General features: G+C 41.1%; 2 protein-coding genes across 7 annotated transcripts; one reads left to right on the forward strand and one right to left on the reverse strand.

Annotated features, from left to right (window-relative positions):
- Positions 1 to 2,942: 2,942 nt before the first annotated feature.
- LOC108210058 (putative pentatricopeptide repeat-containing protein At5g47460) lies at positions 2,943 to 4,885 on the forward strand. Its single transcript, XM_017381305.2, has one exon. It carries the CDS (start codon positions 3,072 to 3,074, stop codon positions 4,776 to 4,778), a length of 1,707 nt encoding a protein of 568 aa, XP_017236794.1. The 5' UTR covers positions 2,943 to 3,071; the 3' UTR covers positions 4,779 to 4,885.
- Positions 4,886 to 5,097: 212 nt separating this feature from the next.
- On the reverse strand, positions 5,098 to 8,014 carry LOC108210059 (protein NONRESPONDING TO OXYLIPINS 2, mitochondrial). 6 transcript variants are annotated; one of them, XR_010288965.1, is made up of 5 exons: positions 7,750 to 8,013; positions 7,506 to 7,624; positions 6,653 to 6,683; positions 5,638 to 5,711; positions 5,098 to 5,369 (listed from the first exon to the last, which is right to left on the reverse strand). XR_010288965.1 is itself a non-coding variant. In XM_064087757.1 (4 exons), the coding sequence occupies exons 1-3, from the start codon at positions 7,896 to 7,898 to the stop codon at positions 6,676 to 6,678; spliced, it is 276 nt and encodes a 91-aa protein (XP_063943827.1). In that variant the 5' UTR covers positions 7,899 to 8,013; the 3' UTR covers positions 5,098 to 5,369; positions 6,653 to 6,675. The 6 variants fall into 6 exon arrangements, 4 of the variants coding, with proteins under 4 accessions (XP_063943827.1, XP_063943826.1, XP_063943825.1 ...); XR_010288964.1 differs by lacking the exon at positions 6,653 to 6,683 and having other exon boundaries at positions 7,750 to 8,014; XM_064087757.1 differs by lacking the exon at positions 5,638 to 5,711.
- Between the last annotated feature and the right edge of the window lie 7,758 nt (positions 8,015 to 15,772).

Consider the following 15,772-nt stretch of genomic DNA (forward strand, 5'->3'; position numbering starts at 1 on the left):
AAATAGGTAATCATATAAAAATAATATTGTATTAAAGTTATAACATCTGAAATAAGAAAGCTCTGTGACCGTAGCGGTGGATTCGGGATATTACGAGGTGATGGACAACAAACCAACACGCTAAAAAGCTCACGACTCACGAGTGATGAGTATGTTTGAATGTATGTAGAGAAGTATGAAATGAATTTGTAAAAGATGGCAAGGTTTGTGGCGAGCAAGCAATGAAAGTGTAAAAAGAGAAACGAGATACGATGTGTCTTGTCTTTGGCAAACTCTTTTGTGCGATTTTGGGTAGCAGAGTCACACTTTCCTAGGCGCATAAAATAAGATGGTGCTGGGGCCTACTGCCTACCTAGCTCTGCTCAGATGGAGGAGGAGGGGCGTATTCTTAACGCCTCACCTGTATCAATTCTGTAAAGTACTACTCCATTTCGTACAAACTTGATACTTCCATTTATTTTCATATTATGAGGTCATCTAGATGAGCTTAAAATAAGTGTTTCTTACTTAAAAATAAAAAAAAAAGTGAATGAGAAGTCAGAAATTAGTTAGGACTTAGAAGTGATTAAAATGTTTGGGAAAAAAAGTAGAAATCATGGAACAAAAGCTAAGAATCTTAGCATTTTATAAATGTTTCTCGACTTTTTATACAAACAGTACGAATAAGTGTTTCTAATTTAAAATTTCACAAGTGGGGCTTTTAAGCCGCGCCCAAACACCCGCAATGTCTATTCTTCGTATATATGTCGTATATATGTAGTTTTCACCGTTGTTTTCTTCTTAATTTTTCCTGATATTTTAATCATTTACTTGGAAAGATAATGATATTAAAATATGATTTGGTGCAAAAGTGCAGTTAGATCTAACAATGCAGAGAGTGTTGATAATAATGATAGCAAAGTCAAAAAAGCAGCAGTACACATTAATAGTGTTACACAACACTCTTGAAGTTAGTCCGGCGCAGAAGCAGCATGCATGACATGTATGTGCATACAATTGCATGCTTCCTTCGCCTTGCAGTTTGCACTATCATGTGAACATGATGCATGTATCCCACCATCTCTTAATCATTACCGGAATGCTTATGTTTATGCGTGAGTTTCAACATATCACCACACTTTTTTTTTTTTTTTTTTTTATCAAATCGGAGTTCTAACTCATGTAAGAGCAAGTCCAAGAGTGTCTTAATACATGCTTTATAAAAATAATAAAATATGATGTCCTAATAGTTTAGGACATCACTTTTATACATTCACTCTAACAAGAAGCCTTATTCACAAGTCCTATTATTAAAATATTAGTATTTTTGAATGAAAAAGTAGAGGGAAAAGTAGTGGGGAGAGAGGGAATGATAATATTTTATTATTAAAAGTGAAATGAGGCTCAAGTAGGTGAGCCCTAAAACTAAGGCTGGAATAAGTTGTCCTAGTGATTTAAGGTATCACTAGGACATTGTTGGAGCAATATTTTTAATCAAATGCCTCAAATTATGACTTAGGACATCATTTGAGGCAGCTGTTGGACTTGCTCCAAAGACACACTCTTGCTCTACGCTAAATCAAGCCTCAGCTTCTACCCGGACTAATTTCGTTCATTTTCATGAGTCGAGTCGAGCCAGCTCGTGTAATTAAACGAATCAGAACCTTTGTCCGAATTCAAAATGAGTTGAGCCGAGCTTCAGACGAAGGGATAGGAGTCAGTGTTGTTATTAAGATGTTTGTGGAAATGGGTGCGTCATAAATTTAACGTGAGTCCATTTAACTTCTATTGAACTGGAATAAGCTAACCGGGCGCCGCGGTAAATAGTGGCTGAAAGTGATAAGAGAATCATGGTCAAGCCCACCAGATTAAGTCCAAGATCATGCACAGGAAGAGGCCCCAGGAGACTTCCTCTCCGTATTATTCACGGCTTTTTTTTCAACTTCGAGGAAATCATTTTTTTTATCTCTTAAAAGTTACTAAAACTAATCCCTCCGTCTCTATAAGACAGAGGTCTTTGCTGCGTATTTTAAACGTTTTCATAATATCTAATTTAAAATGTTTAACATAATTTTTTTTTAAAAATCTAAAAATAAATTACTATATTATATTTTACATATATTTTAAAATACATGACAAACAATCTGAAAGAAACGAACAGTGTCCGAAACTCGCATATCTAAATTGAGAATTGCTTCACTTGAATAAATTTTAACGCATAAAATACGTATCATCGATATGTCTATCACCAAGAATATCTCTTCCACGATCATTAAATATCTGAACTTATTATAAACTGTACTCGTTTGTAATTTGTATTAGCACAAAAGTATTCGGAAATCACAGATTATTGGATCTAAATAAGTATTCAGAGTTTAGTTATTTATTTTGTAAAAGTTTGTCATCGTGAAATAATATCGTAAATATGTATAGTTTATACTCTCTACTTCTTATAAGGCAATTCAATTTTTGGCATATATAATATTTTGAGCATATGATAAAAATTATAATATTATAAATAATCTTGTTGTAACTTAAGTTCATGAAACTATATTACAATATTTACTATGAGGTTGAGTATTTAAATATTTTTGTCAAAAATTTTTTTTTTAAAAAAGGGGAAGAGTAGAATACATCAATTTTAAGATACAGGGCGTGTTTGTTTACGGGAAGTGGCTCCTGCTTTTAATTTCTGCTTTTCTTAATCTGTTTGTCCAAATAAGTAGAAGCACTTTTAAGAAGCTGAGGATGGCTTCTCTCTCAGAGCTTATGCTTCTTTTTCAAACACTTTTTTAACTTATTTACTTCTCACTTCTAATCTACTTTTTTATTTTAAGTAAAGAATCACTTAAACACTTTTTTAACTTATTTACTTCTCACTTCTCATCTATTTTTTTTTTTTGCGTCTAATCTATTTTTTTTATTTTAAATAAACAATCACATTTTTTTAAGTTTGCCAAAACGGTCTCAGCCTATTCTTTTAAGCACAATTTGATTTTATCTTAGCGAGGGGGCAAACACCGCGATGGAGGCATTTAGCCTTTGCCTCCAAATGAAGCAGCTCTGAAATCCCAAATTATTCGGTTTGTGTAATGCTTAAACCTCGAAGCAAACCACTCGACTACCTAAAGCATTCCTTTTCTTTTTTGTTAAATCACGTCAGAGCAATTAGTGGACATCGACAATTCAGTGGAGAAGTTGATCCTCGTTCAGTTTTTCTTAAAGCGTCTCAAATCATTAACTCTGATAAAAAACTGGATGGCTATTCTCTAGTCTCCTTAATCCGAGCATGTACCCAATTGGGTTGCTCTTGTTATGGCCAACAGCTTCATTCCTATGTTTTGCAATCTGGGTTTTTGTCCAATAGCTATGTATCCACTGCCTTCGTCAATTTCTATGTAAAGTTTGAGTCTTTAGATCATGCCCACAAGCTGTTTGATGAAATTCCTGAACCAGGTGTTGTTTCTTGGAATTCTTTGATTTCTGGGCACGTGCATTGTGGGGAGTTTAGCAAGGCGTTGTGCTTGTTTATGCAGCTGGAAAGTTCTGGAGTTGGCTCTGATGCTTTTTCATTTACGGCGGCTTTAGCTGCTTGTGGGAGGTTAAGCTTGTTGCGGTTGGGGAAGACGATTCATTCGAAGATTGTCAAGTATGGAGATGATTGCAGTGTTGTTACCTCTAATTGCTTGATTGATATGTATGGGAAATGTGGGTGTGTTGAAGAGGCGATTCGCTTGTTTGTTGAAATGAATGGTAAGGATACTATTTCTTGGAATTCTGTTATAGCTGCTTGTGCTAGGAACCAAAGACTTGAACAAGCTTCTAGCTTTCTGAAGCAAATGCCTGAGTCGGATACCATCTCATATAATGAGTTAATTAATGGCATTGCTCAGTTTGGAAACATTGAAGATGCCATTGCTATCTTAGCAACTATGCCGCAGCCAGACTCATCTTCTTGGAATTCGATAATAACAGGGTATGTCAATAGGAATCATGCACGAGAAGCTCTTGAATTCTTCAGTAAAATGCATTTTGAGGGAATAAGAATGGATCAGTTCACATTCTCAAGCATTCTAAGTGGCGTTGGAAGTATTTCAGCTCTTGCATGGGGGACTCTGGTTCATTGTTGCTCAATTAGATCTGGGTTGGATAAATCTGTAGTGGTTGGAAGTGCTCTGATCGATATGTACTCAAAGTGTGGGCAGGTAAAAGAAGCTGAATTATTGTTCCAGTCATTATCTTGTAAGAACTTAATAACTTGGAACGCGATGATTTCTGGTTATGCCCACAATGGCCGTTCAACTAAGGTGATTGAGCTTTTTGAGCAGTTGAAATCAGTGAAACACCTGAAACCAAATGGGATCACCTTTGTTAACGTTCTATCTGCATGTTGGCATAACAGAATGCCATTTAAGGTCGCGAATAGTTACCTCGAATCAATGCAGAGAGATTATGGGATTGATCCTACCGCAGAGCATTGTTCAGCTATTATTAGGATAATGGGACAAGAAGGGGAGGTGTGGAGAGCACAGGATATGATTACTGATTTAGGGCTTGGCTCGGATGGGAAGGTTTGGAGGGCATTGCTCGGTGCTTGTGGAATGTGTAGTGATGTAGATGTTGCCGAGATTGCAGCTGCAAAGTTGACCGAGTTGGAAGGTGAGGATGAGTTTATATATGTCAAATTGTCTAACATTTATGCAATGCACGAAAAATGGGAACATGTGGGCGACATCAGGAAGCTAATGAGGGACAAACAAGTGCAGAAAGAAGTTGGCTGTAGTTGGATGGAGGTCTAAATGAATATGCATGAAAGCTTGACGATGACTTAGGTTAAGACATGATTGTATGGATTCTCGCATTTAAGTTCATTTCAATGATAGACACATTAAGTTAATTTTTTAAACCCTCTTGCTTTCGGGATCGAAAACACATTGTCCAGTTAATAGGTTATTTCATGTACAGTATGTGGGAAGGAAAAAGATCCACAACACTAAGAAATATATCAACAGCGAGTCAAAAAACCTGATAATTATCTATGTATCTAAGGATTTCTGATCTTCAATATAAGATCCGGCACACTAAGCAATATATAAATAAATGTTTGAACAAACAAAAGAATGTTAACCAAACTTCATAAAGGAAATGATTAATATACTCTGAAGAAGTTCAAGCTTATTACATTAGTATGTAATTATCTCATAATAGAAAGCAAAACATTTATCTAGCCATGCTGCAATATTTGAACTTGTTTCATAGCAGTATAACACTAAAGCTGTTTTTATGAATTAGGATATTGGCTGCCATAGTTACAAAACCTTGCCTCCCTTCAGATGAAGTTGCGGAGATTGTCTGTGGATACATTCACCTTGGTACAGAAAGACCCAGCTCTATTTCAACAAACAAAAATCGTGCATCAGAAACTACTCATAGAACATTTCAAGCTGCCATGTGAAATATCAAACCAAACCCGCTTCTATAGTATACCATCAAACATTGTTTATCATTTCCAACATAAACCTTTAATCAAGCACTTGCTTATACAAACTCCTACTGCAAAAGGTAAAAACATGAAAGTAATAAAATGGCTAGCTAATCATGCTCATTTAGTTGTGTATCTTGTATTATGATCTGAATCAAATGGGTATTCTACATAACTAGTGTCTTCAGGAGCCGGATTACAATGTCCATCTCTAGAATTGCAAACATGTATCACGTTCCATCGATTTCATCTGGGAAATGAGAAGGCTTGTGTTACATGATATCTTGAGAAATAACATAATCGACTAAGCAAGATTTATTGAACATAGAGTCATTTTTCGAACAGTTTGGGAACAATTATCTAATATTTCCTCACTCACAAACAAAGAACGTAAAATTATTTCAATTCAAATATTTGAAAAGAACTTCGATGAACGTTAACGTACTTGGACTTTAAAGGGACTTTGACTTATAATACATCATTCCCTAGACTAGCATTAAATTAAAGGTTGGCAGCACAGGTTTCTCCTATATCTACTGTAAAGGAAGACGGCCTATGAAAACAACCTTACTAATTGCTCTTCCACTGAATTAAGAGGCCAAGACCTCATAATCGTTGGGGCCTTAAAGCTGTTTTTGACTTTAAGCTGAAAAATGTCTGTTTGTATAATAAGTCAGAAGCCGGGTTAAAGTCAAGAATAAGCCAGAAGCTGACTTAAAGCCAAAAGTTAGTTTAAGTTACTTTTTTCAGTGACTTAATTTTTTTGAACTTTTTTTTATAAGAATTAACCATAAGTAATAAATTATCCATAAATCACTTTTATTTTTATTATTATAATTTTAATAACGCATAAGTCATTAATAAATCAAAATTACCCAAACAGATATTTTAAGCTCTCACCTTATCAAATAAGTCACGTAAAGTCATAAGCCATAACCTCAGCCAAACGGGCTCTAAGAAGGCAAGCCACTAATTTCCTCCCCAAAGATCAAGGGGGTATTGAAAGTTTCATATAAAAGGTTTTGCTTGTGAGCTTCGATGGTTCCATTGAACAATTTGGAGAGTAAATTATTTGACGCATTCAAAATTTAAAATACATATCTAAACCTTTGACAGTTTTGTTATAAAGCATCAAAACTAAAATAATGAAGTGATGAGAAATAATCGGCAGCCATGTAAAAAGACCCTTACATTCTCTCTTAAGCTTTGGAATATCATGTGCCTGCACGAAACAAATTTCCTGTCAGAAATCTGATCGGTGCACATCACGCGTCAGACTGCCTATTTCTTTTTATGTGAATTAAAAATATAACCACTCTGCTCTTGTTCAAGATTCCAAACGAGGTAAGTATAAAATCAAGGTTGATTTCTTGTGCTCAAATGATTCTTGAAAAATTAAAGCAAATATCTCCCATACAAAAACAAAAGGAGAGTACATATATCCAACATTTGTGGAAACTTTAGCAAGAAGAACCCCAGATTATATAAATCTTATAGCTGGAAGTCAAATACATAATGAGTATGGAAATAAGTAGACTTAACATTACATTTGACCCTGATGTTGTTGGAAACCAGCAATCAATGTATCATGTTTCGTCTAAGTTTATGCAGTAGAGAAACTTACATGGAATGTTATACAAACTATAAAATAAATATCTGAATATATTTGTTACAAAACAAATCATGTTAATCTTAATAGAATAAGAAATTAACTATCATATGAGCCTACTTAACAAAACAAAATCATAAAACTGGAACCTATTTGTAGTTAATTGCTATGTTACCCGGACTCGGCTAAAAAGTGTTCAACATGGATACTTTTACAAGTGTCGGACTCGGCAATAATTTGAAAATTTTACATGTATTTGGCCTAAAGTAAGTGTATGAGTGTCCATACTCATGTCCGAGTGTTGGGTGTCCGACATAGGTACTTGAGACAGAATGAAGAGTCTGGGTAACATAGCTTAATTGTGATTTGCCATTTATTGCAGACAGATTGTATTACATAAATAAATAAGTAAATAACAAGGGATAAAGTTTATACCCTGAGAGAGAGCTCTGCAACTTCTGGAAGCAGTACTGAGGCAAGACGTCATCCTAGCTGCAGCGACCGCACTATGCAGTGGCATCATTGACTGCACCGCTCCTAACTCCGATGGAATTCTATTATTAATTTAACAACATTTTCATCAATTTATTGCAGCCAATTCAAAATTCAACCATATGCATCCACAAACATGTAAGTAAAGCGGAGAGAGAGAGAGGGGGGGGGGGGGAGGGAGAGAGACCTGGAGAGAGAGAAACGGCGGAGAGGAGTGGATTTGGAAGATTTGGCTGAGGAAGCTGCTGCGGATGCTGATGATGTTGATTTAAAGGCGGATTTAAGGAACGATGTTGAACTTCTTGTCAATAATCTACTGCAGCATTTCGACGCCATCACATATAAGCGTACCCACAGAGAGATTGATGATGAAGATGATAAATTGAGATGATAAAAAGGGCTTAAGATGAATCTTAAAGATCTGAGAAAATGTATTGCTTTTCGTTTGAGTGAAAGGGGTTTATTACAGTATAGGGTTTTAGGCTTTTCGCCGGTTTTAGCCCATAACCCTTAGCATCTCCTTCTATTTGGGCCTCCATTATTAGGCCCCATTTCTTTATGCCAAGCCCAGTAAGTAAAACTTTTGAAAGATGCTTATTATGCAATACAGTATTATTTTTTCTTATTCGGAAGGATGACTGGATGAGTAATGTTCTTTTTTTTTTTTTTTAAGGAAAGATGAGTAATATTCTAAATATAGGCAATTAGGCATAGATGTTCCAGACTCATAATGTCGACGTTAATAATGAATTGCGATTCAGACCTTCAAATATCGACTCACAAGCCAATTTACTAGACAACTAGACAATAATCGGAAATTGAGTGTTAATAATATTTTTGACACTTAAGTATTAAACATCAATAAATTTTAAACAATTTTATCTTAATTTTATATTGATCGATACAAAAATGACTCGATTACCTCGAATCCTTGCACGTTACGAGAATAAAGAACACAACACTGCCCAAACATATGTATATCACACTGCAACCCAACTTTTTAACTTTTTAGCAAAAAAAAACCCAACTTTATAACCATCATCGGCTTCATTTACTACTCTTGTACTGTCTTACATCATCTCCGATAACAAATATGATTATGAGAAAATGCTACCAAAAGAAACCCAACTCTAATACATTTGTCCTGTATATAAATAAAACTAACCTTTTTATATGTATTATATTTGTCGAATATCAACAAACTTATGAAATATGAAATATATATTGTTATGGCCAGATTTGGCCCTGGTAATCTTATAGAGGGCGCGCCCTTTTCGGAGGTAATTCCGAGGGCGCGGCCTCCTGGCAGGGGGGAGCATGTCAGTGGAGTATCTTGAATAGCCATGGGAAGAAGACCAAGGGCGCGCCCTTGGCGGGGTGATCCCGTGGGCGCGGCCTTCGGATATTAGAAGACATGTCTGACCTGTTGAGACGACTCATGGGACAAGACATCGAAGATGAAGGGCGCGCCCTCAGGGGTCGCGCCCACATGTGGACGCATTGAATGAGAGGGCGTACCCCTTGGAGGTGTAACCTCTATGAGAGGGCGTAGCCCTCGGAAGGCTTGGCCTATGTGATAGGGCGCGGCCCTCGGAGGTATGACCTCTTTGAGAGGGCGTACCCCTTGGAAGTGTAACCTCTGTGGGAGGTGTGACCTCTATGAGAGGCTTGAACTCAATGAGAGGGCGTAGCCTTTGGAGGTGTAACCTCTATGAGAGGCTTGACCATATTTGGCCACATTTGGCCACGTGAATTGGGAGAGGGCGCGCCCTCCGCGGGTAATTCGGGAGGCGCGGCCCTTTGTCTCAAGAGCACGATGTCACGTGTCTGAAGTGTGAAGAGAATGAGGAACAAGGATCAAGGGCGCGCCCTCCGTGGTCGCGCCCACAGGTGATGAATATGTGTGAGGTTGAGTGAGTCTCGACGACGACCCTTCCGAGGGATACGAAGACCTACCCTTCCGAGGGATATGAAGACTAGTGCCAGAGCTCATCTGGTAGTTATCAGGCTCATCTGGTAGTTCCCGGGTTACGTCCGGGCATGATCTATAATCCCCAGTCCTGCTATCTTCCGGGTTGTCCTCGTGCGGGGGCCTGGGGTGATCATGGTTGTAGAAGGCCCTCAGGGGTAACATGAAGGCCGATCATATGTCCGGGTCCTGTATTCTGGTGAGTTAGTCCTCATTGGGGGACTAGGACGATCGTGTAACTTGGCTCCTCAATTGTCTTATCTCTTAGTGAGAACCTTCACTAGGGGGTAAGGACGCGTCCCTACGCCTCATGGAAGTGGTCACGACTCTGTCCGATGTCTCCTCCATGTTACGAAGAGTAGCGGTTAGTGTCACCTCTCGTAGTGGAGGTGATGCCGTATCCGTGATGTACTTGGACTAGGATTCTAAGGTAGTTGTCTCAAGGCTTACTTCTAACTGGAGTAGAACTCTAAGTGATAAGTCTCCGACCCACAGTTGGTCTTATCCCCAAGAGGCCTAGTCCTGATCAAACTAGGAGTCTTGGTTCTATAGAACTACGTACGGCTTGATCCCCTATATAAAGGGGTACGTAGGCACATCAAGGGGATATATCGAGAGTTGTGAGAACGAGAGCAGAAATATATTCCCTTGATCTCAGCCACCCTCAAACAAACAACCACCACTCTCCGGCGACCAAAACCACCGTCACGGATCTTGATTCCGGCCATGAACCTCATCTTTGTTGATTACCAAATTCCTCTATCAACAAATTGGCGCTAGAAGGAGGGGCTATTCAAGATCATCATCTTAAGAGGAAGAGATGTCACACGACGGAGATTCGCACGTAGAGGAGGATCGTTTTCCGGCAGGGCGATGGCTAGAGCACAAGAGAAGATGAGACCTTCATCGGGAGTTTGAAGGAGGACGATCATCAACGAAATTCTAGGAGGTAACCTAATATGCGAACAAGGTATTCTGGACCGGGGAGTCGGTGAAGGATGCGATTTTCGGAGACCTAACACCTACGAAGAGGGTACACCTCCCCCGAACAGGGTACGCCTCCCCCGGACAGAGTACACCTCCCCCCGACAGGGTACGCCTCCAGGTGATGTGGTGTCCGTCGACCACCGTTAGGAATGCATCCCTTGACACCTACGAAGAGGGTACGCCTCCCCCGGACAGAAGAGCCTAGGTGGAGGGAGTATGGACTTTTCCAAGCTTATACGGTGGGTTGGAAGTCGAGAAATGAAGCGAAAAGAAAGAAAATCACGAGCGCCCTAGAGCGCCCTGGTAGCGCCCGGGGTCTGCCCATGTGGCGCGCCCGCGCCCTGGAGCGGCGCGCCCGCGCCCTGGGTGCGCCCGCGCCCTGGAGCGGCGCGCCCGCGCCCTGGGTGCGCCCTGTGAGCGCCCGCGCCCTGGAGCGGCGCGCCCGCGCCCTGGGAGCGCCCGCGCCCTGGCGCGGCGCGCCCGCGCCCTGGGAGCGCCCTTGGAGCGCCCGTGTCTGTCATTGTGGCGCGCCTGCGCCCTGGAGCGGCGCGCCCTGGAGCGGCGCGCCCGCGCCCTGGGAGCGCCCGCGCCCTGGAGCGGCGCGCCCGCGCCCTGGGTGCGCCCTGGTAGCGCGCCCGCGCTACCCCGATTGTGGAAAGTTTCGTTTTTTAGGTCCGTTTGGATTAGCTGCTGGCCCGGTCAACTTAGGGCACTTAAATATGAATTAAAGGAAGAAAAAGCCCTAAACACCTCCCCCGGATAGAGTACACCTCCCCTGGACAGGGTACACCTCCCCCTGACAGGGTACGCCTCCAAGTGATGTGGTGCTCAATTACCACCGTGAGGAACGAATTCCCTAACACCTTCGAAGAAGGCGCACCTCCGGGTAATACGGTGTTACCTTTATGAGGAGTACACCTCTTTGCCGTGAGGAGTAGTCGCATTTTCCTCCAACAAGACAAACATACTCAGGAAGGAGCTCACTAGTGTTGAAGAGGTCACGTCCCTCCCTAGGGCGCGCCCCCTCGGAAGTACTCATCACTTGAGGAAGCGCATGAGGGCGCGCCCCCAGGATAATAAGGTTGAGAAGGGAGATGCTTCAAAGGCGCGCCTCCTTCTAGTTGGACGCACCCCGAGTTCCAAAGTCATGTTTCCAGGGTTGATAATTCGGGAGGACACGCCTTCCCCCTAACAGGGCACGTCATGAGGTAACACTGACCGCCATTATTAAGTGGTATACATGATTGAGTGCAGGTCAAGTCCGACATGCTAAAGGAGCTGTACATCTTGATGAGAGCGCGTCCTCCGTTCATCATGAACGTAGCATGATACCTACAAGGTCTTTGACCATGATACACTTAAGGCCTTTCAAAAGTTGCCTAATTATCAATGACCAGCTCTGGGTGCTATGAATTTTAACCATCCATGATATTCTCTGGGTAACGCTTTATACTATTGATTCCCCATTGAGCTATGAGCTCTGGGACCCGTGCGATGCACCGGAGTTATATAAACCACGATAAGATTCGTGATGCCCCATATGGGATGATGTATGGACCGGGGAGTGGTCCTTTTGAATTTCTTAAGCAAGTGATTCACGCGTGAAAAAGTAAGGCTGCGCCAAAGGCTGCGCCCTCTACTTAATCCTTGGAAAAGATCAAAAGAGCCCACGTTACAAGTAAGGCTGCGCCGTAGGCTGCGCCCTCCGCTTATACAGTCCTTGAAAGAAAAGAAATATTGCAAGGCAGCGCCATCAGCCGCGCCCTCTGCTTAGGCAATTCTTTAGAAAAAGATAAAAAAGGGGTCATATTATAACAAGGCGGCGCCGTTTTGTAAGTCGCGCCTTATATGTACTGTTCCTAGGTACCATGGACACACTAAGGCTGAAAAACAGCCACCAACCTTCGCACCGCGAAGGCGCGCCCTTCTTTTGTTGAAGTTCATTGGCGCGAATGTTATGGTTGAATGTGTTCTTTGGAGGGAATAAGCGAAGCTGCGCCACTGTCAACGACAGATAGGTCGCGTCCCCTGTTTTCTTTTATAAAGATTGCTCATTACTTATGAACACATCATAAAGATGCGCCAGCCTCATGTCTAGCCACTTTGCTAAAATAATCAAAGATACCGACATTATATACTTGCATTGCAAGGTCTGTGCACAACCTGCATCTTGGAATGTCGAGGAATAATAGTGGCTTATGTCGCGCCTCTATGCGCGGACGCGCTTTCGGAAGAGGATGTGTGGTATGGGGTAAAAATTTCCCTGATATCTCCAATATCAAGAAAATTTGGGGAGTACTTGTTATGGCCAGATTTGGCCCTGGTAATCTTATAGAGGGCGCGCCCTTTTCGGAGGTAATTCCGAGGGCGCGGCCTCCTGGCAGGGGGGAGCATGTCAGTGGAGTATCTTGAATAGCCATGGGAAGAAGACCAAGGGCGCGCCCTTGGCGGGGTGATCCCGTGGGCGCGGCCTTCGGATATTAGAAGACATGTCTGACCTGTTGAGACGACTCATGGGACAAGACATCGAAGATGAAGGGCGCGCCCTCAGGGGTCGCGCCCACATGTGGACGCATTGAATGAGAGGGCGTACCCCTTGGAGGTGTAACCTCTATGAGAGGGCGTAGCCCTCGGAAGGCTTGGCCTATGTGATAGGGCGCGGCCCTCGGAGGTATGACCTCTTTGAGAGGGCGTACCCCTTGGAAGTGTAACCTCTGTGGGAGGTGTGACCTCTATGAGAGGCTTGAACTCAATGAGAGGGCGTAGCCTTTGGAGGTGTAACCTCTATGAGAGGCTTGACCATATTTGGCCACATTTGGCCACGTGAATTGGGAGAGGGCGCGCCCTCCGCGGGTAATTCGGGAGGCGCGACCCTTTGTCTCAAGAGCACGATGTCACGTGTCTGAAGTGTGAAGAGAATGAGGAACAAGGATCAAGGGCGCGCCCTCCGTGGTCGCGCCCACAGGTGATGAATATGTGTGAGGTTGAGTGAGTCTCGACGACGACCCTTCCGAGGGATACGAAGACCTACCCTTCCGAGGGATATGAAGACTAGTGCCAGAGCTCATCTGGTAGTTATCAGGCTCATCTGGTAGTTCCCGGGTTACGTCCGGGCATGATCTATAATCCCCAGTCCTGCTATCTGCCGGGTTGTCCTCGTGCGGGGGCCTGGGGTGATCATGGTTGTAGAAGGCCCTCAGGGGTAACACGAAGGCCGATCATATGTCCGGGTCCTGTATTCTGGTGAGTTAGTCCTCATTGGGGGACTGGGACGATCGTGTAACTTGGCTCCTCAATTGTCTTATCTCTTAGTGAGAACCTTCACTAGGGGGTAAGGACGCGTCCCTACGCCTCATGGAAGTGGTCACGACTCTGTCCGATGTCACCTCCATGTTACGAAGAGTAGCGGTTAGTGTCACCTCTCGTAGTGGAGGTGATGCCGTATCCGTGATGTACTTGGACTAGGATTCTAAGGTAGTTGTCTCAAGGCTTACTTCTAACTGGAGTAGAACTCTAAGTGATAAGTCTCCGACCCACAGTTGGTCTTATCCCCAAGAGGCCTAGTCCTGATCAAACTAGGAGTCTTGGTTCTATAGAACTACGTACGGCTTGATCCCCTATATAAAGGGGTACGTAGGCACATCAAGGGGATATATCGAGAGTTGTGAGAACGAGAGCAGAAATATATTCCCTTGATCTCAGCCACCCTCAAACAAACAACCACCACTCTCCGGCGACCAAAACCACCGTCACGGATCTTGATTCCGGCCATGAACCTCATCTTTGTTGATTACCAAATTCCTCTATCAACATATATATATATATATATATATATATATATATATATACTTTCAAAAAAAATAAAAATATATATATAAGATGTGTGCCAAGGGCACACAATAGTCACTAAATTTTATAAAAATGGTCTATTCTGATTGGTGGAGTTGATGTGAATAGAGGGGGGCCATTCTCATTAATTATTCATCCACCAATCAAAAAGAGCTATTTTTATTGGAGTTAGGGACTATTGTGTGCCCTTGGACGCACCATGGAAAATCCCATAAGAGATTTCATATTATCTATTATTATATTAAAATAATATATATATTATTTATAATAATCTAAAATATTAATATGGAATGTTAATAGCATATTAAATTATTAATTTTTAGAATTATCGTTTATCAATAATCAATATGATCAATACAGTCTGAGTCTAATATCTTTCAGATTCAACAAATCTTAACGAATAATATAAAATTTAATTTGATAAACCACTCTTAAGTCTTACCCAAGATATTGGTGAATCGGGTTCAAATCCAAATTAAACTATTCAATTTAAATTGAAAGATGGATATTTGTGTCATTCGATTTCAAAGTTAAAAATGTCTATTTGTGCATCGAGTTAGAAATCAGTTTGAAATTTGAAATGAACCGGAAACTGACTTAAAGTCAATAATAAATTCAGATGCTATTTTGAGTGACTTAAGTCTTTTTAACCCTTTTTTTTTTTATAAAAATCACCCATAAAATATAAATTGCTCATAATCATTTTTATTATTCTGTTATTATATTTTTAATAATTCATAAATTATTAATAAATTAAAATTATTTTTCTCAACTTCACATGAGTCACAATCACATCGTAATTTATAAGCTGGCCTAAATAAACTCGTAGTAAAGCTTTAATAAAGCGATCGCCTAATCATTTTATCCGGCTTTCTATGTCCATAAAGTACTAATCAACCATACTACTCTATTAGTAGGATAAGCATGTTGAACAACCCTAATTAACGAAGAATATTAATGAAAAGACGGCACTGTGACAATAATCATTAGCTCACTGTACATTAGAGCAAGTCCAACAGCTGTCCTATTTAGTGTCCTAAGTCATAATATAAGGCACTTGACTAAAATTATTGATCCAACAGTGTCTTAGTGGTGCCTTAAAACACTAGGACAACTAAGAAGTGCCTTATTAATAAGGCACCACTAGGCATGACCTAAACCATGTCAATCAATAAAATCTGTTTAAATCTAATAAATTAATATGCAAGAGCTCCAAAAATGAGAAAGAGATTTATAAACTGAACTGCACCTCACAGATATTAGAGACAAATAGTGGGGCTAAACCACACCTGGTAAAAGCAAGATCACTACAGACTAGGGGGGGAAAGGGATACATCAGGGCCAAATATTATGGCAGCGTTGAGTGGAAATAATAAAATTGATATTGCACCACAACGTGATTATA

The sequence above is a fragment of the Daucus carota genome, chromosome 2 (genome assembly GCF_001625215.2).
Source record: "Daucus carota subsp. sativus chromosome 2, DH1 v3.0, whole genome shotgun sequence".
NCBI lineage: Eukaryota > Viridiplantae > Streptophyta > Magnoliopsida > Apiales > Apiaceae > Daucus > Daucus carota.

Coding starts and splice junctions, on each gene's coding strand:
- LOC108210058 (XM_017381305.2), top strand. CDS start 3,072: ATGCTTAAACCTCGAAGCAAACCACTCGACTACCTAAAGCATTCCTTT.
- LOC108210059 (XM_017381306.2), bottom strand. CDS start 7,898: ATGGCGTCGAAATGCTGCAGTAGATTATTGACAAGAAGTTCAACATCG. Junction 7,625..7,749: donor CGCCGTTTCTCTCTCTCCAG/GTCTCTCTCCCT, acceptor AATTAATAATAG/AATTCCATCGGAGTTAGGAG. Junction 5,370..7,505: donor TTGCAGAGCTCTCTCTCAGG/GTATAAACTTTA, acceptor TTGTTGAAATAG/AGCTGGGTCTTTCTGTACCA.